The sequence below is a fragment of the Thunnus maccoyii genome, chromosome 17 (genome assembly GCF_910596095.1).
Source record: "Thunnus maccoyii chromosome 17, fThuMac1.1, whole genome shotgun sequence".
Classification (NCBI taxonomy): Eukaryota; Metazoa; Chordata; class Actinopteri; order Scombriformes; family Scombridae; genus Thunnus; species Thunnus maccoyii.
The window spans coordinates 14021347-14045338 of record NC_056549.1 but is presented as its reverse complement, the minus strand read 5'-3'; the positions used below and the strand labels follow the sequence as shown (position 1 = coordinate 14045338).

The following is a 23992-nucleotide window of genomic DNA, read 5'->3' as shown; positions in this document are numbered from 1 at the left end:
GAGTTCCTATATCAAAGTGTTTTGGGGCCAGTATATGAGATCCTTTTAAAAGTTATCCCTGTTAAATGATTACTTTTATATCAGCCAGTGTCATGACAACAAAATATTCTAATAAAAAATGTGAATTTACCCTCCACATCCCTGTATAAAGTTCTTTCTGTCAAATAAAACCAGTTAAATGCCCAACATCCACCTGCCCCAGTGAGAGGCTGGCTCTCATTGGCTCAGAGGAGAGCCAATCTAATGCCAGCTCAGTGTTCTTGGGGGGAGAGGCCATTCAAATAATGTGGCTGGATATTCATGAGGGCCGGGCTTTTGCTTGGAGACCCTTGTCACACAGCCAGCTAGTCATAACACTCAGGACTTCAAAGGAAGCCAGTGGCCCCGTGGCTGTCGGTGAGACGTGTGAGTGACAGAGAAGACAGACGCGAGGGACAATGAGAGGAACTGAGAGTGTGAGACAACAGAGGAGAGGCCAGTAGATGGAGACCAAGTTTGGAGGCAGAATAAAGAGAAACAGTGCAGTGAGAGTCACAGATTTGTAGAGACGAAGGAAGAAAAACAAATAAGATAAAGAAGAAAAGAGAAGGTGAGGCACATAGAAACAATCGTCCCCGGACACAGACATTTTTTTTTTCTCCTCTTCGGAGTATGGTGGCAGAGTGCACATGGATTTAGTCGACCTCTACCTCCCAGAGTGTTTCACCTACCACTCTGACACAGAGTAAGTACTTTTTCACTGTAAAATGAGTGTACAGAGCACAAAGTGTCACACAGGTGTGAATGGAGCTGATATTGTGTGTGATATTTGAAGTCATAATGATCAACTTATTTATAGGATACTTGACTTCTGCGTTTATGTCATAAATGTTTCTGCCTCTGCCAACATATTTATCAGAGATTTTTGTATCAGTGTGTTTTCTACTTGCTCACAACACTTCCTTCTGACGGATGGTAATCATGCCTAACACATCTGTGTAAACTTCCACAAATATTTATCACATAAAAGAGCTGTGTGAGTGTGAGACTTGGGGGTCCTCAGGTGGGATGGAGAAAGGAAAGCATAAGACAAAAAATAAAGTATTTGTAGTTTAAGGGAAAAGATTTGACCACTGCAATGTTTGCATATCCAGTCATTACAATTTAAAGTCTCATTTTTTGCTATTATTTACTAGTTGTAGGCCTACTTGCATATAGAGTTACTGCTGTGTAATAAAAAGAGATTTGAAGAGGTGTTAAAATGTTTCCTTTGGGGAAGTTTGGTCAAATATTTCCACAGGTGTTGAGGTGTGTTTGCATTGCTTACAGTCAGTCATTGTTCAACCTGTTTGTTTGTTGATAGTGATGGTGAATGGGTAAGGCCAGTTTGGAGGAAACTAGTCCTGCAGCCTGGGTCAACCCAAGGCTGGTGAACATTTCCCCCAGTTACATGAACAAAGCAAAATGAAAGCCTGTGAAAAGACATGCAAAGCAGCTGTTTAATTACCCCGAGACTGCTTTCTGATTGCCTTTCTCCTCTGTAATCATAAAAAAAAAAAAAAAAAAGTTCATTATCATCACTGCAATGCTTCTATCAGCTGTGGTGTAATCACTCGCCTCACTGAGAGCATCTCATTGAGCATTTTAGGGATCGGGAAATGAACTTTCTTTTACATTAGCAGAAAAAGATAACTGCGAGTGAGACAGACAAGAAAACAGAGACAGAAGCAGACATGCGGATGATGCGCAGGTCGGATGATTGCTGGCGACACAGACAAACCAGATAAAGAATGGGAGAAAAGGCGGTGACGGCCGCGGATGATCCCTTGCGTGGCACGCTATCCATGTTTCCAGAGCCTGCGGGTCCACGCTGCAGGCACAGGAACCTCATCTCCCAGCTAACAGCTTCGTCCAAAGCCTGACTAAGGCTCTTACGGCTGGCTGGGGGTGCCACTGATCCCTGCTCATCTCCTACTGGCTCATAAGTAAAAAAAACCAAACAAACCCTACTGAGACCCCACTGACCTATATAAGAGCTCCTCAGGTTTAGGGTTAGCACTGAAAGGTTAGTGTTGGTCAACAGGATCCTCAAAAGTGTTTTCTGGTGATATTGTATTGGGAGAATCATTTTAATTTCACTTCCCCAAGGACTATTGATTTGTCCATTTCCTTTGCTTTTTATACCTCTCTGTCAGTCTGTCCCTCTTATTTTCTGTCTTCTTTTCTCCTGTTTTTCCCTCTCCCTCCCTCCCTTCCTTCCTCCTTCATCCGGTGGGGTCATTGTCTGCATTATGACTCTGCTCATTTGAAAGTGAGTGTTGCCTTCTCTCTTGTCTTTCAACACCCACAGGTTAATGAGCCACAGGACTGCCCCTTTCTGTCTCTCCCTTCCCGGCTTTTTCACACTCCCTCTATCTGTCTGCCTCTCTCGTAATTTCCTCTCGCCTCTCTTCTTCTGTCTTTCTGCTCCTCTGTCGTTTCACGCTGCATTTTAGCCTTTGTTGCCAAGGTGCAATTAGAGTTGTTTTGGATACTGGGACACAAAGGGAGTGAGGGGATGGGGGGGTAAGGTATGATAACTTTGAATACCCATTGACACACACACACATTCTCCCTGATTTATCCCTGCTGCATTGGCTGGACGTGCTGCACCGACCGTCTTTTGATAGGCTTTTATGTGGAGTTGTAGATTAGTAATCTGTCAGAGTGAATATCACATCACATCTGATCACCCCACTCAAATGCCATTTCATTATGAAAGCAAAACGCCAACAGCCCCCCCCCTACCTCCTCCTCCTCCTCTTCCTCACTGTGATGCATTATAATGGGAGAGCACAAAGTATATCTCACTCCGTACCTGTCAGAGACTTGACACAGCAATATGGACGACTGTGATGGATAGCCAATAAGGGTACCAGTGACTCATTTTAAAAGGAAACTGTTCACTCTTCACTGTACTGTTTTTATAGTCTTCAAAGTGGATTGGAGAGGTAAGAACTGGAGGGGGGGTGGGGGGGAGTTAAAATGGCCTCAGATAATGAATTAGATTTGATAATTAGCTCTACTTAAAACAGTTGAGATGCTATAATAATGTTGCTAAAGTTGTCCTCTACTACTCCTCTTGTTGGCTCTCTCTTGGTATCTTTACTTGTTGTGAGTCAGTCTCTTATCGTGTGTCTGTGTGTCTGACTTTGTGGGTTTTTAGAGGGGTCAGTAGCGCGTGGCCATGGTTTACTCAGGGGGTGGTTAAAAGCAGCCAGTGTCTTTGCCTACCAAATGACTTGTGGCTGAGAGAACACTGATTTACATGGCAGGAAACAGACCGTCTTAACATCCACCTCAGTGGGCCAAGATTAGAGTGGGAGAGGCGTATGAGTGTGTGGAGGGTGTGTGTGCATGTGTGTGTATGTGTGTCTACAGTGTGCGGTGGCGAGAGACAGCAGAGGGTTTTTTAAAGTTGGCCTGGCGACACACAGTTGCATGAAAGTATGTGTCGGGGTGTTTATGAAGACACATGCTTTAAAATGTGTCTGTAAGTGTGTCTGTGTGTGTGTGTGTGTGTGGGAATGTGGATGAACTCATTGTGTGTGCAGGGAGCTTGAACATGTTCCTGAGCACATGAACACACATCTAAAGCCTGTCTCTGATTTTTATTTTTACATCCGCACACAAACATCTGACGCCAGGATGCGAGCGTGTGTTTTCTGGACGCGTGTTTGAGTGCAGATCACATGCCCGCGAGCCTGCTGTACACCTCAGCTGGTTTCAGATCCTTTTTTTTTTCTCCTCCTCAACAGAGACTGTTGTGGTCACATCTTGATCCAGTAATAGAGTAATGATAAACACTTTGACATGCAGATCTAAAAGTGGAGCACACCGGATACTAGAAGATGCCCTTTCCAAGAAATTATTATAGAAGGGTTTTCACAATGCAAAAACACAAGACTGATTCGACTCTCCATATACAATACACAAGAATGTATATTTTTTTCTCTCCTTAATGGATTGAAAAACGTTTGTTTGTGTCACAGTGAATTGATTTTTGCCACATTTTTTAACATTTCCTAACAATAAAAGCTGCTAACTGTTGTTACTGACCTGTTAACTGTACCGTGTTTGACAGGTTGAGTACTTAGAAACACAAAGAGACAATAGAAAGAAGAAAAGAGGCAGAAAAAAATAGAAAGATGTGCAAATTTGGATTGAACATGATAGTGATGATGATACGGATGATTTCTGGTTTGGTCATTTCCCTAGGTTTGCTTAAGCAATCTCCTCCTTTGAAAACAAAGCAGTGTAATGGACAGCAGCTTTGCATATGTGGGAAATCACAAACGGCTGGTTTAGATAGACTGGGATGGATGGATGCATGAATGAAGGGACGTGGAGACAGAAAGGTGGATGTAGTCGTAGCATCGGGAGATTGATGACGGGAAAAAAAAAGTCTGCAGAAATTAGAGAGACCAGAGGAATCAAAATACACAACTGTGCTTATACGAGATGATATATGAACCCATAGATGCATAGTAGTGGTTTCTATCTGTGTAAATGATGCCTGCCTTAATCAAACTAACCACCACTTATTAATATTAATAACAATACCAGGGTGACTCATTATAACATAATGCTGACCTGGATGTCAGAAATCTCTCACTATCATGAATATGTAAAGGTGCACACACAATCATATATATTAAATCTTCTCCTCATTTTCCCTCTGCCCTGTTTCCTCCAGACATCTGGGCAGGATGTCAGTGAGGGGCTTGGACCCCACCTGTCCCTCCTCCATAAAGCGTGAACCCTCCAGCCCGAGCCCCAGCTCTCAGGGTGACGTCAGCCCGGCACAGCCCAGTCCTGGAAGCTCTTCCTCGGACACAAACTCCAGCTATGGGCTCCTGACGAAGGGCCATGGTCTCAGCAATGGGCTGGACTCACCAGGCCTCTATGGGCACCCAGCAGCATTGGCGAACAACGGAGGAACAAACAGGTTGGTGTATGCATCATGGTGTCCCTGATTTTATGTTGGCACTAATTTCTGATCTTAAAAAGGAGTCGTTTTAATATATGAGCATAATCTTCCATATTTCTCTCCTTCATTTCTTCCATTCTTTCTTTCTATCCCTATCCAGGAGGTTTGGGGAGGAAGAGGGACAAGTGAAGTGTGAATTCATGCTGGGCTCTGTGGCCAAGCGGCTGTGTCTGGTGTGCGGTGACGTGGCCTCAGGGTACCACTACGGTGTCGCCTCCTGTGAGGCCTGCAAGGCCTTCTTCAAGAGGACCATCCAGGGTAAGAAAAAGGCAAACACACACACACAAAACACACATTTATGCACATGAAAATGCTCCGTTTTATACTTAGTAACAGAGTTTATTGTGCATGGCTGATAATGCTTTCCTGCATCATATAAACCTGTTTTACAAGCAACATGGTGAGATGCAGTTGTACCCTAAGCGTTTGTTATGGTATAAACAAGCCCCGATCAGTTAGCTCACAGCTTCCGCCTCCTGCCTCTAAAACTGCAGAAAGCCTTTAAATAAAGACCTGTTTGCAAACAGCTGATATCGCATCGTGTATATAGTCAACATGCGTGAGTTTAAAAGCCTGAGATAACATATGGTACTGAATGTATTCATTCGCTCCAGCCCTGAAAGCCGTTAGCAGTGGGAGCCAGAGGTATGCAGTGTGCGTGTTTTAAAGGGATTGTCCTGTGCTCTGTCGGCTTGCGTCCCAGGTCAAGGACCTGGCAGGCTGCATTGCGTTTAGGCCTCTCGAAGTTGGCAACTGTAGGTGGGTTCAGAGGTCAAGCTACCTAAGTGGCTGTCAGATCAAACGGGGAGATCTGATATCTAGCTCATCAGATACTTCCTGTTTCTGATCGAGGGTGGCAGCTGAGAGCGCCTGCAACTGGCCGAATGCCATCAGGCTTAACATGCGCATTTGGCTGCCATGGCTGTTACTTTCATTTAGGTGCTGAGAACATGTGCTCTCGGATATGATTGCACTTAATGTGAGTGAAAATGAATATTTTTTCAATAATTTCTGTTCTCAAGAATTCAAACCGACACTTCACTAATTTTACCGATGAACTTCAATTTATATACACCCTGAATACTATACACCCTGTGAAACCAGTTGTATTATGTCTTGGTGATGGTGATTCTCAAGGGAAATGCTCTAAAGCTTGTGAAAATAACCCTGATGATGTCATGGTGATGTCATCAGGGTTATCTCACTTTCAGCTTGAGGCCACAAATTTATAACAGAGAGCCAAAGTTACAAACTGGAGATGTGGAGTTGGAAAGACATGAGTGTTTACCAGCGAGGAAGGGTCTAGTAAAATATTCTAGCCTGTTGCATTATGGGAATTGTATGATCCAACGTTTTTGGAGCTTGACCCATACTAGGGATTAAAAGTCAGGATATCTTAGCTTCTATTGCTTCGATTTTGACCATTCTTTTTATACTCTGTTTCTCACAAGCCCTCCAACTTTATGAAAGTGCAATACTAAATCATTGTAGTACCCCTTTAAAGTACCCCTTTAATGCTCTGGCATATTTTAGTAAAATTTGCCTTTTAACGAGAGAGCTGTGAACCACAATATCTAAATGAGAATTTTGTCATAGACTGTAATGTTAAATTATTGCTCCATTGTCTCCACAGCAGTTAAAAGAACATGTTTTTTTATCTTCTCTCTTGTTCTCCTCAAGGTAATATTGAGTACAGCTGCCCAGCGTCCAATGAATGTGAAATCACCAAGAGAAGGAGGAAGTCCTGCCAAGCCTGTCGATTTGTGAAATGTCTGGCTGTGGGGATGTTGAGAGAGGGTGAGCCATACACTGAAATTCACTTTTAGACCTGGGACAAAACAATGTTTGAAACACACTGAGTTGCTTTTTATGGGATTGATTGGTTGGTAAACTTGGCAGGAGTTCAAACCTCGTCCTTTACACAACTGAGACAGAGAAAAAGCATCCAGAAGATGAAGGCTAACAACAGTCCAAGTGGGGTTTCTTTTGTTGTGCATTCTTGGAAACAATCCCAGGATTATTTCTTCACTTTATTACTGACACCCTACGATTACCACATTCTCCTAATATCTCACTCGATAAACTGGAGACGGCATGTACTGTAGTTGTGAAACTTAAAACTTTTGACAGTTAAACTTCAAGCCCTGTGTGCCAGCTGTGATGTGTGTGTATGTGTAGTAAACACAGAGCAGAACAATGCATAGCCTAGTCCTTGAGAGGGAGGAGAGGCCTACTAACTATTCAATTGTGTCAGTCTCTGCTTCGCCACCGTCCCTCCAAAATAGCTTCTGGAAATCTGCCAGTGTGTGTGTGTAAGTGTGTTTGCAACCCTGCAGCAGCTAGTGAGATAATGGAGGGAGTTGTTACTAGGGGCTTCTGGGACAAGACTTTGCAAAAATTAAAAGAATTTTTTTAAATGTTTGAGAGAATTTTTTTTACAAGTGGGAATTTTAATGGGACAAGCGACCTAAGCAACCCAACCCGTTGCTTTGTGATGGACAATAAAGTTTTTCTGATTCCTGAACCTTATTTCTATACTTTTTAGTGTATTCATACCCAAATAAAAAAAATATACCATATTATTTTAGTGATGAGCTTTTACATTCCAAATTGTATATAGTTAATTTTCCCAATGAAATACTACAGTATATAAGCTCAAAACTGCAGATTGAGTACGGTGACATGTACGCATTCCACCGGTGACAGCGGTCAGGTCTTCAGTCTGACTGTGTGCCTGTCTGGTGACATATTGTTGTCCAGATTTAGAAGTGACTCAAAAAGGAAAACATTAGTGACCTCCTACTGTACCGACCACTTGTTGCATGCTGTGTAGGGCCAGCTGATGATAATAAAAGTGGAGGGCAGATAAAACCTGTGTGTGTGTGTGTGTGTGTGTGGGTGGGTGGTGGGTAAAATTTAAGGGCTGAGGGATACTTAATGTAAAGATGAAGCATTTAATTGGCATTTAATTGTTATTGAAGACGGTAAATAAAAGCTAGCTAACCGGTTGCTAACGGGAAAATGTGTTTGCACGGTTAATTCAAAAGACATATTTGTACAACACCTGTTTCATATCTGTCATAGCCATTCCTCTTTTGTGTGGAGCAGTTAATACTCAGACAGAGGAGGGTTGAATTAAAGTGGATGGTACAACACAGCTAACAAGATTAGTCAACTTCCTCCATTTTGCACAAATCTGTGGATCCAATTTTACCAAAGTTGAACTCAATGTGAAAAATGCATGCAGATGTTACCTTTCCCCCCATGATTGTGGCAATTCCATTGAAATAAATAGATTTTGCCACAGCATGTCTTTGTTTTAAACCCTGGTGTAGCCAGCCCTTCAAACAAGGTCCCAGGTTGGCAGAGAAAAGAAAGAGAATGATAAAATTATGACCCAAACTGTCCATTGTAGACATTCTCATATCGTAGTTGTGCACATACAGTTTTTCTGTGCAATAGGGATTACTTTCATTGCTGGTGCACTCGCTTTTGGTTTATATATATAAAACCTTTTTTTAACCAAAAAATCATACATTATCTCTTTTACAAGGGGGACTTGCCCAAAATGGCAGTGTAAAATATGTATCACAAAGATACATAAAAACAAATTTATTTATTTACAACAGTCACATCCAACACAACAAAACAGATGAGACTAAATTGTTGACTTGATTACAACTTCTGTGATTGTCCGAGTCCTCCTTTCTTGCCCTGTCAGACTTTGTTCTAGTGATGCCGCCATGTTCCCAGATCTCAGCACTTACTTTCATGAGTACAATGTTATTATAACCAGTAGAAATAATAGCCAAAACTACAAAAATAAGATCCCAGTTATAATAAACCAGAATTGTGCTTTAAAACCACCTATTCATTTCTATAGGCTACACACAGCAGCAGCATCTGTTTATTGCTGCTGTACATGTTCACAAATGTGTGTGTGAGTTATAGATACAGAGAATTATAGCATCTTTACACACGTATCAGTTTGTGTATACGAGTTTGTTTAAACACGTCAGTCTGCACTGACATTTATGCACACACCTCTGTGTGCTTTTGTGTGACAGTGTGTGTGTGTCTGCCCTTTTTCTAAATTAGCTGCTTTTAATAGGGTAGGGGCATCAACAGCATCCCGGTCCGCCTCTGACTCCCCCTCTCTTGCCACCCCCTTTGCTTTCCCTCCCCCCTCGTAAATTCCTCCAGATGCCTTGTGGGATTTCTGGACCTCCATGAAATGCGAACTGCCCCTCGTAACTCCCGTCGTAAGCGCCCTCGTAACGCGCTTCATCGTGTCTCGTAATGCCCCTCTTCCCTGGAGAGGCCGTAGTAAAGCCTGAGACAGAGGAGCTGTGAGGTTTAATGGGGAGAGTCAGTGCCGTATTAAATACACAGCTAAAAGACATATAGACCCCAGGCAGGATTTGATTAAGCCGTGTTTAGTGCTCAGTTCGACAGTTGCTGTCGCCTCTAAGGGCAGTAAAAACATGTATGTTAACAAAATGTGCTCAGTATTTTAAAATCGCAGTTTATCAGACGCATGCAGTTGTGTGTACTGTATTTTTATGGTTTAACAGTTTATGTTCCTAAGAAATATGGGCAGTGGTGCAGCAATACCTTTCTCCTTGTTACTGTCTCATCCCCACTTCCTGCTGGCTCTCAGGTGTGTTAATCATACCACTGATCATGCCATGTTAATCTGTATTCTCAGAAAAGCACCCAAACAGAGCGAAGGGACTGTGTGTGCTTTTTGCTGCTGATTTTCCAGAGGCAGAAGGGGTAGGGAATGTAACTGACACAGTAATGGTGCTGGCAGCTATGTGTACATTTGTCACAACATCTGAGAAGAGCGTGGGATTGTTTATAGTGAACACATGCTGGTGGTGGCAGCAGTAACGGAGACATGGGAGGGATGCCACCGAACACGGTAACCTGGATCAGGCCGGATCGGCGGTTTGATGTCCGTGTTTCTGATCCTGCCATTTTGGGAACTTGTAAATCCCCTCATGTGAAGAAGGCTGAGTGATGAAAGTGGCAAAAAATAGATCAATGTCTATCGAACTCTGATGGGCTGTACAGGAGAACAGGGAGGAGGTGTGTGTGTCTGTTTTGTTATCCACCAAAGCTATTCTTGGCCTTTTGGTTGTCAGCACATTCCACCGTGAAGAGTTACACTTAGCTCTGATGTGTGTGTGTGTGTGTGTGTGTGTGTGTTCTGGCAGATCCAAACACACACAAATACAACTGCACACGCTTTCCCTGCATATCGAACCACTAAAGTTGTTTGATTTAATCCAGTGTTTGCCAACTGTTTGTGTTAAATCTGATGACAACACACACATAAGCAGCACCCCTATCCCTCATCTCACACCTCGGAGTGGCAACTGCCAGGTGCACAAGTTAATCCACACTTGCTATTTGCCTGTCGGGATATCACCTGGGGGTCAGGGGGCATTGAACCTACCAAACCAATCTCTTATTTAATACCCCACTCTTCTTCTCAAGTGCAAGCTCTTGAGTAATGTATGTAAAAAAAATGATGGCCAATAGTTGGTTGAACACTATAAGTTGAACCTATAAGTTTAATTATAAGGGATTCAAACTATTTATTTTGACGAGAAAATCGCAACTCAAGGTCCACTTACTAGCCATTTCCGGGGCTTTCAACCATATCACAGCGGTGGATGGCCTTTGCTCACTTCTCATGGAGATTAATCTGTTGACATGCACGCTCAGTAGTTGTTATCATTTCATCCTCTTATCGCACTTTTGCGTCAAACGTTTTTCTTGACCTTTGAAATAACTTGACCAAACACAATGCCAACTCAAGCTCCACAGTCATAATAATTATTGAAAACTAAACTAAATTTGGGTTGGTAACATATTTATAATGTTGGTATTTCAATGAATTTTTTGTCCAGCCCTTGTTCAAGGGGAAGATCTTAAAATTTCTCAAGATCAAGAGTTTAACACTCAAAAACTCAGTTAACCTGCTTTATTATGACTGTGTGTTTGTGGTTTGATGAGCTTTGACAGTGTCTCGGCAACATGGCAAACAAACCCAAAACTGTCTTTGATTCAAATATTGCTAAACCCTGTTTGATGCACAAAGGTATGTGACAAGTACCTTTTCCTAACTGAGCCCGGCCCATTTCAAACTAGTCAGAAAGGCCAAGAGAAAATCTCAAAGGTGGAAAACTCTCATGAAAAAGAACTAAAACTCTAACTTTGGTAGAAAAGTTTGTGTTTATGTAGAACCTTATCACTAAGAGTGTTCAAGAAACTGAAATATAGAAAATAGATTTACAAGATCTTTAAGGTAGGAGAGTGTATTTACTGAAAGACAGAGCACCTTTCAGTCAAAATTGCCCATCTTTATTCGTGGAAGTATTCTGTTTTACAACATCTGAGCATGATAATTAATAATGGTCTTATGAGAGAGCCTGTTGGCTTACAGTGAAGGTTACAAGCCACATTCCCAACAGCTCAACAACTGTGCAGCGGCCCTTTCCTTTCATCCAGCCTTCCACGTATCTGTCTTCACAGTACATGAATTAATAAAACAGAATGATGATTCTGTAAAAAATAAAATAACACAAAACAGCTTTACAAACCAATGTTTGCAAAAACGTTCCTGTAAACTGATGCAACCATACAACACATTTCATTTGTCCGATTTTTATTTGTATTTGATTTGTTGTAGATATTCATGGACGTCCTCCATAAAAAGCTGGATAAGTAAGAATATGTACAGGAGGCTGTTGGTGCAAAGGGATGGAGTATTACTGTGAGGTGTCAAGTGGGCAAATAATACCTTCAGAGTGTCTTTCCCAGACGCGACTGCAATTATAGGTCTATTCAGAGCCACTATGGCCATTTACACTGTAGAACAGGTAATCCAACACCACTACTAAAGGCTTCCTGAGTCACATTCACACTGGCTGGACGACTGTGACTCAGTATGTGTGTTTCTCCTCCGTGAGCTTAAATCCAACCAGCTTCTCCTCTTCTAACTGCCACCTTACCCACACACACACACACACACACATGCACACTCTTAAAATCCCCATCGCCATGGTGACAACTGTGCCACAATGCTTGTTAAGAGGAGCAGTTGTCACCAGCTGCTCTGAAGAAGTTGGGTCATGTTTCTGGATGCGTGTTGCTGTGCCAACATTAGATATATACTGTTCAGTCTCCTTGGGATCATCTAGATGTGTGAGTGGAGGGCAGATAATTGAGCAACATCCTGATGGTTTACTGGATCCAGGAAAGTACGCCTGGCATGAAGCCTCTTACTGATAACTCATTACCTGTTTGAAAATGTAATCAGTCCAAACCACTGATTGAATTCGGCTACTTTTGGATTAAACTGCCTCCAAAATCTACGCAAGATTCACACAAATGAACAATTTATCTCCGAACTGAATATTATTTAAGTAGTATTTCAACAAGCACTAAATGAGTTTACTCTCTGAAATCGACAATGTAGATGTATTTTATCGTTTAATCCAGCATTGATATTATAAGCATTAGATATTATAATTTCATTATAAGCAATATTTTCTGTCTGTGTATGTATGTGTATCCAGTATGAATGTAGGTTAGTGTTCATTTCTGTGCATTTGTGTTCAGAATGTAACTGCTACACCGAAATGCATCATCAACGGTATGCGTTTGTGTTTCTGTAGGTGTGCGTCTGGATCGGGTTCGAGGCGGCAGACAGAAGTACAAGAGGAGAATAGACGCTGAGAACAGCCCGTATCTGCACCCACAGAACAGCTTGCCCCAGAAGAAAACATGTAAGTTTACATTAACTATGATGCATTATGAACAGGACTGTACATTCTGTTAAGTAACCATTATATGTTAATTGATTCCTCTATTGTAGATATGAGAGGCCCTGATTTTATCTGTTGAGGTCTGAGAGTTCAAAACAATCAAATCATGTTTTCTGTGTTGTTGTTTGTCGTGACATTTAGTCTTTTTATAGCTAGTATTTGCTAATGAGTTGGCATTAATCAATGCCAGCTTTAATTTGTGGAGTGAGGAGTGGGACGCTTTGAAATGCTGTATTGGATGTCTTGTTTAATTTACAAAGCAAAATGTTACGGTCCTGTGGCAACCATGTATCTCCAAAACTTTTCATGAGGTATAAAAACAACTCTTTTTAAAGTTTTTTTACATAATGCGGTACATTTATCAGATAATCCTGTGGGGTTTTGAATGGTTTATTTAGCTTTAGAAGTAGGGCAATTTCCTCAACCCATAAAGGAACACTTAAAGGGTAATTCTGGTATTTCCAACCCTATTTTCCCATCATTTTGGGTCTAAATGATTAATGGGGCCAAAAACTTTTGGAATTGGTCCAGTATTGAGTGAGAGCGCTGCAGTCGGCAGCTGCGAAACAGGCTGCAATGTAATCCTTGGGGGCAATTGTGCCCATCAAAGTACATCCACTTGTTTTTGCCACTGACAGGCTCAGAATCTTAGTATAAGTGTCTGACAACGAAAGTAAACACAGGAACTAGCCGCCTGTAGTAGCATTAAGCCTAACTGCGTAGTGAACTACATTGGTATGCATTGGTAGGGAAACAAGTCAGCAGAGATTTATTATTGGTGTTTGATGGCTAATGTTCAGCTGTGACTTTACACATTAGCCAGTATCTCTGCTCACTCAGAAATTAATGGACGTCACTTGTTGATTGTGTTTGTTCAATTTTCCTCAGTGCGTGAGCTTGAATAAATTACATTTTTGATAGCTCAGACTGAAATGCTCAACCTGGGGAGATTGCCTTCTAGTACTTTGCCCCATATTTATGTGCTGAATAAAAAAAGGATTTTACAGCTTGAACGTCTCATCCCACTTGATGATTTTAAGCACGCAGCTTTGGGTCTTTTTAGAGATGCCTGTGATTGTTTCTAAAGCCTTTTCATACTTTTGTGTGACTGGTTATATTTGTTGTGTTGCTCTCTCTGTATTTATGTATATGTTATGTTATGTATTCAGGTCTCTTGTGCGAAAGAGATCTTGATCTTAACCAGATTAAGCAAAGGTTGCAATAATAATACATATATAATGCAATATAATAATATAATACTTCCTTTCTTACACTCTCTCCAACTTTTCTAGACTCTGTTGGTGGTGCAGTAGAGAACAAGGTGGTGTCTTTGCTCCTGGTGGCCGAGCCAGAAGGCATCTTCGCCATGCCGGATCCCACCGTACCCGAGAGCGACATCAAGGCTCTGACCACGCTGTGTGACCTGGCTGACAGAGAGCTGGTGGTCAACATCGGCTGGGCCAAACACATCCCAGGTAAGAGTCAGTCAGTCAGTCTCCTGTTCACTCGCACCGTCTACACGCACAATAGCTCACATTAAGTCTATAATCAGATCAGAGGAGGGATTGTTGTGACTCGTGGTTGCCAAGACACTTGCTGGATGCCCAGAGGAGAGAAGGCATGTTGGCGTGCCTGTGTGTTATCTGTCAGTCAGCCTCTGTCTGTCTGTGTGTGTGTGTGTGTGTGTGCTATGCCCTTTGCTGGCCAGTGTGTGTTCCTAATTTATCAACCAGATGACCAGTGGCCACCTGGAAGTTTTAATTCACTTCCTGAGCTGCAGTCGTCTCCTTGTGCTGTCTGAATTACGGAAATCCTCCTGACACTTGGAACACGCTGAGCTTCTCACTCTGACACGGCAACAGCAGAAAGGATGTCCAGAGTGTTTTTTTTTTTTCTTTTGGATGAGAGTGTGGAAAGGAGAGGGGAAGTACATTCTGACAGCTTAGTGGGATTAAAACCTTGGTATGCTGGTATGTTGACGGTTGTAATAATGTGTGGTGTTTAGAGACGAGGCTACAGAGATTCGCAGTGCGGGTCTGGTTTGATTTTGGGATTTTGAGACATTTACAGTCAGCTTAAACATGTATTCAGAAGCAAATGACACAATTCCTACTTTGAGACGTGTGTTTTGGGCCACACTTGGCTGCGAGGGGCTCGAAATGGACAAATTCTCCTAAAACTACAGTCTGATGAAGATTTGGAAAGATAAAATATATGGAGCCTGAATTAATTAAACAAATAATGAATACTGATATAATTAGATTAGCGCTGAAATGATTCGTCCATTAATCAGTTGCTCAGCTGACAGAAAATCAATTGATAACAATTTATGGCTGCTGATTATTTTCAATATCAAATAATATTTTCTTGATTAATCATTCAGTCTATAAAATACCATAAAATAGTGAAAAATGCCTGTTACAATCTCACATTATGCAAGTTGATGTCTATTAATCTCTATTAATCTCTCCAACCAACAGTTCACAATCCAAATATATTCAGTTTACAGTGATATAAAACAGACAATTATTACTTAAATGAGTAATTGATTTTCGACATTGCTGTGGATTAATTCTCTCTCGATTGAATAATTTATTAATCATCAAATTGTTTCGGGCCATTTAAGGTCATCAAAGGTCATCTATTCAGCGAAAATGCCACCTCCAATGTTTTACAACATTGATTGAATATATTCAAGTTTTGGTTTATAGATAAAACAATCTGACGATGTCACCTTGGAACTTGTGATGGGCATTTGTCAAATTTTTAGACATTTCATATATTAAAAGCAGTGATTACTGACTCATGCTGCTCAAATCCACAGAACTTTATTTTAAATTCTAGCACAGATGCAAAAGTTTCCAAACAGATCAAATATGGCTGACCTTTGGAGAAATAAAATGATTCATACGACACACAGCTAATATTTCCATCTGATGAAATGATGCAGCCATGAAAAATATGAAGACAGTATATGTGATACTGTCATAAATCGTAGAGTACGATGCGTTTTTTAACCTTGTCAACCCCCTACTTAAAGCAGGACCGAGGACTTTTACGTATAAATGAACATCAGTTACATTCAAGCCCTTGCCAAATGAGTTCACACAAAGCTGATTAAGCCTATCACCGCCATCGCAGTACACCAGAGTACACTGGCACGCAGGTAGTGATGCGTTTTACATCAACCAGCAATGATTGGTTTGTGACTGTCGGACAGGGCGGACTGTCTTCAGTGCGCCCCAACCACGTGGCGTCACCAGGGCAGGGACCTGCTCAAGTAAAAAGCATCAGGGGTCTGCGTTGATGATGTCGACAGTGTTTGTGTAATTATTCTCACTGCCAGAAGGGAGAGATGAAAGTTCTGCAGGTTTATGCGAAAATATAATGGGGAAATCGGATTTTAAATGGTTATAGGGGTTAATTGAAAAAAGACTCAATAATCGATAATGAAAATAATGATTAGTTTCTCTGTAGATACAGGCTCCAGCAGTCATCTTTCTCTACGACTTGTCAAACTACTATTTTTAAGACCAAGATCCCTCTCGATTTCTTTTCTGTCTCGTCTTCTTATCATCTTTTTTCCTCTAACTGAAGCCCTGCCTGCTTTATCAGCCGTGGTTATCCACACCCAAAACATCACCAGGGAACACCTGGGTTTTTTGTTGATGTCTTGTCTCTGAAATGCTTACAATACAAACAAAGCAGGTGTGTGTGTGTGTGTGTGTGTGTGTATGCTTGTATCTCTCTACTATATTTGTCCCTGCATTTCTTCCTACAAAGTGGACATGAAGCAACCATTTGAGTGTGTGTTGGTGTTTGGTGTCCCTCATCAGCATTTCCATTGTTCTGTTAGAAAAGGAAGAAGAACATTACCTCCCCCCGGGGCTGTTACTGTCTGTCTCTTTCTCCCGTTGTCGGCTCTTCGCTGTCAACGCACGAGACAGATGGACTCCAACTGATGAGTGTATTTGTAGCCCTTTGCCAGTGGAGGGTTTGGCTGTGAGAGCCAGAAAGCCATGTTTTCATTTTCATTTCAGCTGTCAAGCTAATTCTACTCAACTTTTGTAAATGTCACAAATAATAAGATAAAATGTAACAAAAGGTGCACTCACATCAGACAAGTTGAAGTGAATGAACAGGCAGCTTAAATGTATGGAAAGAATTTAAGCTGACACGCTGAACTAAAACACGCTAAACTTGGGAAACATTACTTGCTAAAACATCAGTGTGTTAGCATGTTATTGTGAGCATGTTAGCATGCTACCGTTAGCCTTTAGCTCCACGTTATGCCTAAATCCAGCCTTACAGAGCCGCTAGCATGGTTGTAGACTCTTAATCTTCTTTGTCTCTTTTTGTCATCATTAATTTTTGGTTGCATTGCTTGTCAGAGTATGTAAGGTTATTTTCTGCTCAGATAGCCTACATCTGATGAGCATTTTATTTACTTGTTACATTCTGAAGACTAAATGCTTCATTATTTAATAAAAAATATATGATTACATTAATCTATGATAAATATTAATTGTAAGTTTGTGGTTACATGTATCACTGAAAACATTTTCAACTTCTAGTAAGAGTAAAGGCTGAGTAGATTTGGGCTAACATAACTGAGCACAAAACTTCTGTTTTATTATATAAAAACTAAAAGAGAAATACAGAGAGAGAGACAGAAAAGGAGAAAACAGACAGATAAATGAGGGGAAGAAAAGACAGTAATGGGAAAAAAATGAGGATGACTTAAGATGAAATGACAGAAGACAAAATGAAAGGAAGGGACAATAGCATCATTCAAGGTTGAGGAGGTAAAAGACACCAAGACAGCTTGGCCACTGGGATACAAAAAAATCCCCTAACCAAAAAACAAAGAAAAAAGACACATACAAATAGAAAAAGGATATATAAAAAAGACTGCTCGTTCCTAGCAGCGTAATGGCCATGTCACATCTGCTCTGGATGAGTGGCAGGCCACACGGCCCTCATCGCTGGGAGAACCAGGGTCCTGGGCAAAGTGGCCCGGGCCATCTGAGTTCTTTGCCCAGGGGGAGGTGAGTGTCATGGGGCTACTGTCCTGGCTGCTCCCCCCTTCTCTGTGTCTGCTCTTATCAGGCAGATTGACAGTGATGTGGTCTGAAGTCTGAGGGGCCAGACTGGCAGATGAGCTGGCTAAAGACCAACTGCCCTCTTTGCTTTTGGCCCTTTTTTGAGTCTACTGCAAGTTGGCTATCAAATGTGTGTGTGTGTGTGTGTGTGTGTGTGTGTGTGTGTGTGTGTGTGTGTGTGTGTGTGTGTGTTGTGTGTGCGTGTGTGTGTGTGTGTGAGCGACTATGGTGTGACTGTTACTGTTGATATGATACACCTAACTCTGCCAAGACAATTCTCCCTTTATGTCAACACTCCTTAATGCCCTCAGTGCCCTTTGATTTGGAAAAAACCATTTGTCCCTTTACAACTAGGTCTTTTCTCTTTATTGAAGGTTTCACTTGTCCTTAAAATCTATCAATATATTGCCTGAGATTTCATCACACACTCCCACAGGTCTCTATCCCTGATCGATGGTCCAGTGCCAGAATACTGATCCCTATCGGCCAATGAAATTGTACACAGACAGCATTTCCAATCAATCAGGGAGCGATAGTGGGGAAAGGGCGCCACTGACGTCCCCACAGATTGTAAAGAGCAGTGGATCCAGATAACAATCACTGATGGTGTCAAAAATACAAACACCTCCCCCTCCTCCCCTCGCTCTGTAAAATCATCTCTTTAATTACAGTAAACGTGTGTGTGAGTGTGTGTATGCAGGTTTATGCAGGAGACGTGAGCGGGTTTAATCATGCTCCTGCGGGGTGTAATTCTCAATCAAAGTGGGTGTGTCCCACAGAGTGTAATTAAATTCACCACCTATTCACTCCCTCTGTCCTTTGTTATGCCCTTTGCAGTGTGACCTGCTTATGAGTGAATCATTCTGCTGCAAGAAAACTGCACTATTGAAGATATTAAAGGCACATATAGCCCGTTTCATTAAAGGCGATTTTCTATATTTTTCTATATTGTCAACAAATGTCATGTGCAGAGACAAACCAACAATCCTACTTATAAGTATTGTGTGTGAGTGAAATCCTGATATATCGTATTCCTCTGTACTCCTCCGTTGTCATCCAAAAACTATTAAAAACACGTCATTGAGCCACAGTGTTTTGCTGGATGACATATGTTCCCTCACCATGAAGATTACAGTCATGGTAGTTTGTGTAGAAACGGCTCCAAAGATTAATAACAGCGATAACCTTTTCAGTCTCTGGAGAGTAGTTCCGTGTAACAATATCGCAACCACTTGACTTTGTGCTGAAGTTCTTTGAGAAATTAACAATGTAGTACAAAGTCAAGAGGTTGTGATATATAGCACAACAAGCTAGCGAAGCACTGTAAACCGAATTGCCTTATGGATCAACAGTGAACAGATATAATTGACCATTAGACCAGAATTCAATCATAAAACTGTTTGAAATAAGGGACATGGCTCATTTTTACAGGACAACAAAAACAATTTTTGCTGCTAGTATGTCAAATGCTAATGCTTTCTCCGTGCTGAGTCTACTAATATCAGGCATGTTGTGAAGCATGCTGGGAACTGTAGGAAGTCACTAATTGTAACAGAAGTAGCAGGTTCAGGGAGCAGTATGGCTACAACAATATAAATTAATCACAATAACTGCAGAGTTATGTCGCTCCTACTTCACTGTAGAGTCTATTCTCAGTGTTTGTGCACTGGAGACTTCAAGTTTCCACATCACACTTGTGTAGGATTGTATACTGGACCACGATTGGCTCCAAACTAGTTGTGATGTCACGAATCATGCTCGTAGGTACACGCCTTATACTCAGATTTAAGTTGAGCACTTTCCTCCTTCAGCAGATGAATGTGAAACAGCTTTCAACCGTCTAACTCTGCACATACATCATTCTGCACAGTGAAACTCAAACATCCAACTGAAGTAATAAGAAGCAAAACACATTTTTGAGTGGAGGGGGACTTTAATTATAGCAGCTTTAAAGAGAAAAACAACATCATCTCTCAGGCTATGAGGGCATTCTATTTAAAATAATACACACACGCAAGCACACACACACACACACACACACAAAAACAAACAAGCAAGCTGTAGAAGGAGGCTTGGCAAATGGGTCAGCAAAAACACAAAGAAGAAAGTGAGCCACTGAATGCTGAGAAGTGTGAGAATTCAATATGCTCAGTATGTGCACAAATAGAGGCACTTAATGGAGAACAGAAAAAAGGCTTGAACAAGCTGCCACTCTGGATTGCAGTGTGTTTCAGCTTGGAACTCTTCCTCAGGCAGCATAATTTTAAACTCAAAAAAAGTACTAGCCGCAGTGTCTGTAACTAGTCCATTTTTATCCTCCTGTGTTTCCAGGCTTCCCCTCACTCTCACTGGCCGACCAGATGAGTCTCCTGCAGAGCGGCTGGATGGAGATTTTGATCCTGCGAGTGGTGTTCCGCTCACTGGCGTTGGAGGACAAGCTGGTGTACGCCGAGGACTACATCATGGATGAAGAGCAGTCAAAGCTAGCAGGGCTGCTCGACCTCAACAACGCCATCCTGCAGCTGGTGAAGAAGTACAAGGCCATGGGGCTGGAGAAGGAGGAGTTTGTGGTCCTCAAAGCTATCGCTCTCGCTAACTCAGGTACAGAGTTACAGAGACTCTTTGGCTCTGTATCTGCACATTTTTTAATTTCTATTTATCTTCAGGTTTTGTCCACTTAAATGATTTAATTTTTAATCCCTCAATTCTCTCTCTTTTAATAGACTCCATGCAAATTGAAGACTCAGAGGCAGTTCAGAGACTCCAGGATGTCCTTCACGGGGCCTTACAGGACTACGAAGTCAAACACCACCCAGAGGACCCTCGGCGAGCTGGTAAACTGATCATGACCCTTCCTCTCCTCCGTCAGACGGCTGCTCGTGCTGTCCAGCACTTCTGCAGCATCAAACAGGATGGCCGCGTGCCTATGCACAAACTGTTCCTCGAACTGCTGGAGGCTAAAGCCTGAACTGAACACAGACAGCCATTAGAGTCGTCCTAAACCGTAGGCGCAGCGGTTAGGATGAGAGGAAGTGAAGGATAACGGGTAACGGTGGGGTTTGACACCATGTATTTGTCCATTTCAGCTTGCATTTGACAATAAAGTTTTGACTTTGCAAACGCCGGGAAAGTATATTCTATAGGCAAGCAGTTGGAACATGTTTAGAGCCACACCTGTCCTCCTTCCAATGAAAGTTTGAATGGAAGTGAATGAAATGCATTTAGTGTCCGGCGACAAAGATGTTTGTGACACTGAAATAAGTGCGTTGGCCCGCTTCAAATGTTGAAGACGGATGACCAGACAGCGTAAAAGCAGAAGGATCGCCTTCTAGAGATACTTACAATTACATGCCAAAAGTAGAGCTTCTTTTGTCAAACGACCACCTGATACTTGAAGATCCTCGTGGATTATTACACCCATCTCTAAGCCTGTTAATATGCATTCTAGTGCATTTAGAGAGCCTTCTATGGTTTTATTTATCCTTTTTGTATAGAGAAGGTACAGTAAATGTGTCCTAAGAGGTAAGTCTTGCCAAAGAGTAAAGACTCATACTTTTAAAAATACCAGCAAATGTCCACAATAATATAATGTGGCCTGTAAGACATTCACATAAACCTGCATCCCTGCTCTGTTGTGTATCGCAAAAAAAAAAAATCTATCTATCTATTCACTACATGGGAAACATTCATACATATATATATATAAGGGAAGAGATAATCTCATGAAACAATAACCGGCCTCCTTATTTTAGCAGAAAATTTCAGGGAAAGAATACTTAACATGATACAACTGTATGACAACAAAGTGATATTTATTTCTGTTGTTTTGCTGTTTTTTTTTTATTTACTAATGTGGCATTAATGAAGAGTAGATTCAAGCAATTACAGTGGATAATAATTTTTAAGAAGATTTTTAAATTGTAAGATAATTTTTTACTAGCTTCTCTGCTACACTTACAGCACTGATACCTATACCATATCATGAAATTCAAGACAACCTGATTATAAGTGGAGTACGTACTTGAAGATCATAATGTCGTAGAGTTATGTAGACCCATAGATATAACTTTAACTATGTAAAATGGCTGCCATACTGTATAATCTGGAGTAGGGAGGCGCTTGATGTCCTTTCTATGGTAGAAGTCTATGTGTAGGATGAAATTTGTGCACTACTTTTTTCCTTTTAGCCATAACGTTTGGGGATACTGGTGATGGCCCTTTGTTAATCTGTTAGTGTGTTTTGTGTGAAGAATAGTTATATCTGAAATTTGTCGCACACATTAAATGAAGGGATTTAAACTCGGGAAGGAATCTCAGTACAATAAATAAAAAGTCTTGCTCCTTATTTTACTCCTTAAATATCGCAAGGTACTGTGACACTAATGTGTGCATATTTTTGTGACAAAATGATGAGATGTGGCAGCAATATGACGGTTTAAATGTATGTTTTGATGTATATACGTCATGTCTTATGCCAACGGAGATGTTTAAAGATGCAGATAAGCTTTGTTTGGAAGAGCTGTGCCGTGCTATTTCATTCTCAGGTGGATTCTTTGGGCAATAAAGATGATCCCCTCAATGCAAAGCTCATATCATCTCAGTGTCGTCTTTCTCAATGAAGAGAATAACACTCTGAAACAAATTCATTAAGAGCTGGTAAGTGGGTGAAGTCTATTCCGTACTGTCTGACAATGGAATGTCGTTTCCAAGTTAGGCACATTTAGGCCATCAGAGCCCAGTTGGATGGAGATTTATAATTAACAGCCGTACTGTAATGAAGTCTAACAGTGGCTCCGGGGAGCGCTGGTCATCTGATGCTTGTTGAGGCTGACGGAGGCCGAAGCAGCCGACTCATCCTTTCATCATACAGTGATCCTGAGAAACAGACTCCTCCTCCTCCTCATATATTTATAGTTTTTGGCGACAGGTAATAATAGTTTGATAAGAAGACATGTTGAGCCTGAAGGTTCATAAATAATAGTTTGACAAAACATTATTAATTCAATGTCTACTTACGAGATTTCTTACTGAGGCTTTCAGCAGCATTTTGTTGCCTTGGAGTTTTCTCTGTTGTTATGGAGCATGAAGTTGTATTTATAGATAAATAATCATTAAAATAGAACTATAATAAGTACTTTGTCAATGAATATGATACATAAATACTTATATATTATATCGTACATCATCTATTATCTCTTTATACATTTGGAGATTTTGAAAAATACATATATGCTAAAATTAAATACATAAAATGTGACCTTATATCAACTTACAGTCACATTATATTGTGTTTAAAATCCATTTACTAATTGTTTACACAGTACATTTCTTATAAATGTGAAACAGAAGGTGGTTAAAATAGAGCGTTGCCAATATTTCTTACAGTTTGATCAATCACAACACCATGTTTTACGCCATTCCTTTTGAAAATGTAATTTGAACCCATGTCTGTGATGAGCAATGCTCTGCCTTTATTAGACTGGTGATTGCACAAGCACATATTCTGTTGGGATTACATGGTTTTTGATTGAGTTTACAGTCGATAAAGGAAGTATTAACCGGAGGGACACAGCTTTCAGTGGCAATCAGACACGACTAGCTCTGTAACATGAAGCATGTGATGTTATTTATATGCGCAATGAGAAAGAAATTCTATATTACATTTGGGTATCTTCCATTTTTAGTGTTATCTGAGTGGACAACGTTATGTAAATATGTCAATTTCAGTCAAATGAATATCATTTTACTGTATTGTGAATTTGTTCTAGGAGTTAGGAGAGGAGAGAAAAAGAGGAGAGCCAGAAAAACAGACCATAAGGCATAAAGATGGATGGAGAGATAGAAAGACAAAGCAAAATTGAAGTGAATCCATTTGTCCTTTATCCCTCCTTATCTGTCAGCAGAAGCTAAATAATCTCCGTATTTACGTGTGGTTAACACTCACGAATCACACACCAGGGATTTGGAGCAAGCCGGAGATTTTTCAGCACATCAGCCGTCAGTAAGTGAGTTAGTGATCTTGAGTGATATATCCCCGTATGTCC

The 23992-nt window shown here is 41.1% G+C and overlaps 1 protein-coding gene and 1 long non-coding RNA gene across 2 annotated transcripts; one reads left to right on the top strand and one right to left on the bottom strand.

Annotated features, from left to right (window-relative positions):
* The first annotated feature begins 385 nt into the window (after positions 1 to 385).
* On the top strand, positions 386 to 22595 carry LOC121881819 (estrogen-related receptor gamma-like). The gene is made up of 8 exons (XM_042389549.1): positions 386 to 724; positions 4715 to 4966; positions 5109 to 5266; positions 6689 to 6805; positions 12697 to 12807; positions 14139 to 14321; positions 20280 to 20549; positions 20672 to 22595. Exons 1-8 carry the CDS (start codon positions 669 to 671, stop codon positions 20914 to 20916), a joined length of 1392 nt encoding a protein of 463 aa, XP_042245483.1. The 5' UTR covers positions 386 to 668; the 3' UTR covers positions 20917 to 22595.
* LOC121881820 lies at positions 14197 to 17115 on the bottom strand. The gene is made up of 3 exons (XR_006091922.1): positions 16962 to 17115; positions 16723 to 16846; positions 14197 to 14269 (listed from the first exon to the last, which is right to left on the bottom strand). It is a non-coding gene; the product is annotated as an uncharacterized LOC121881820 (long non-coding RNA).
* Positions 22596 to 23992: the final 1397 nt, after the last annotated feature.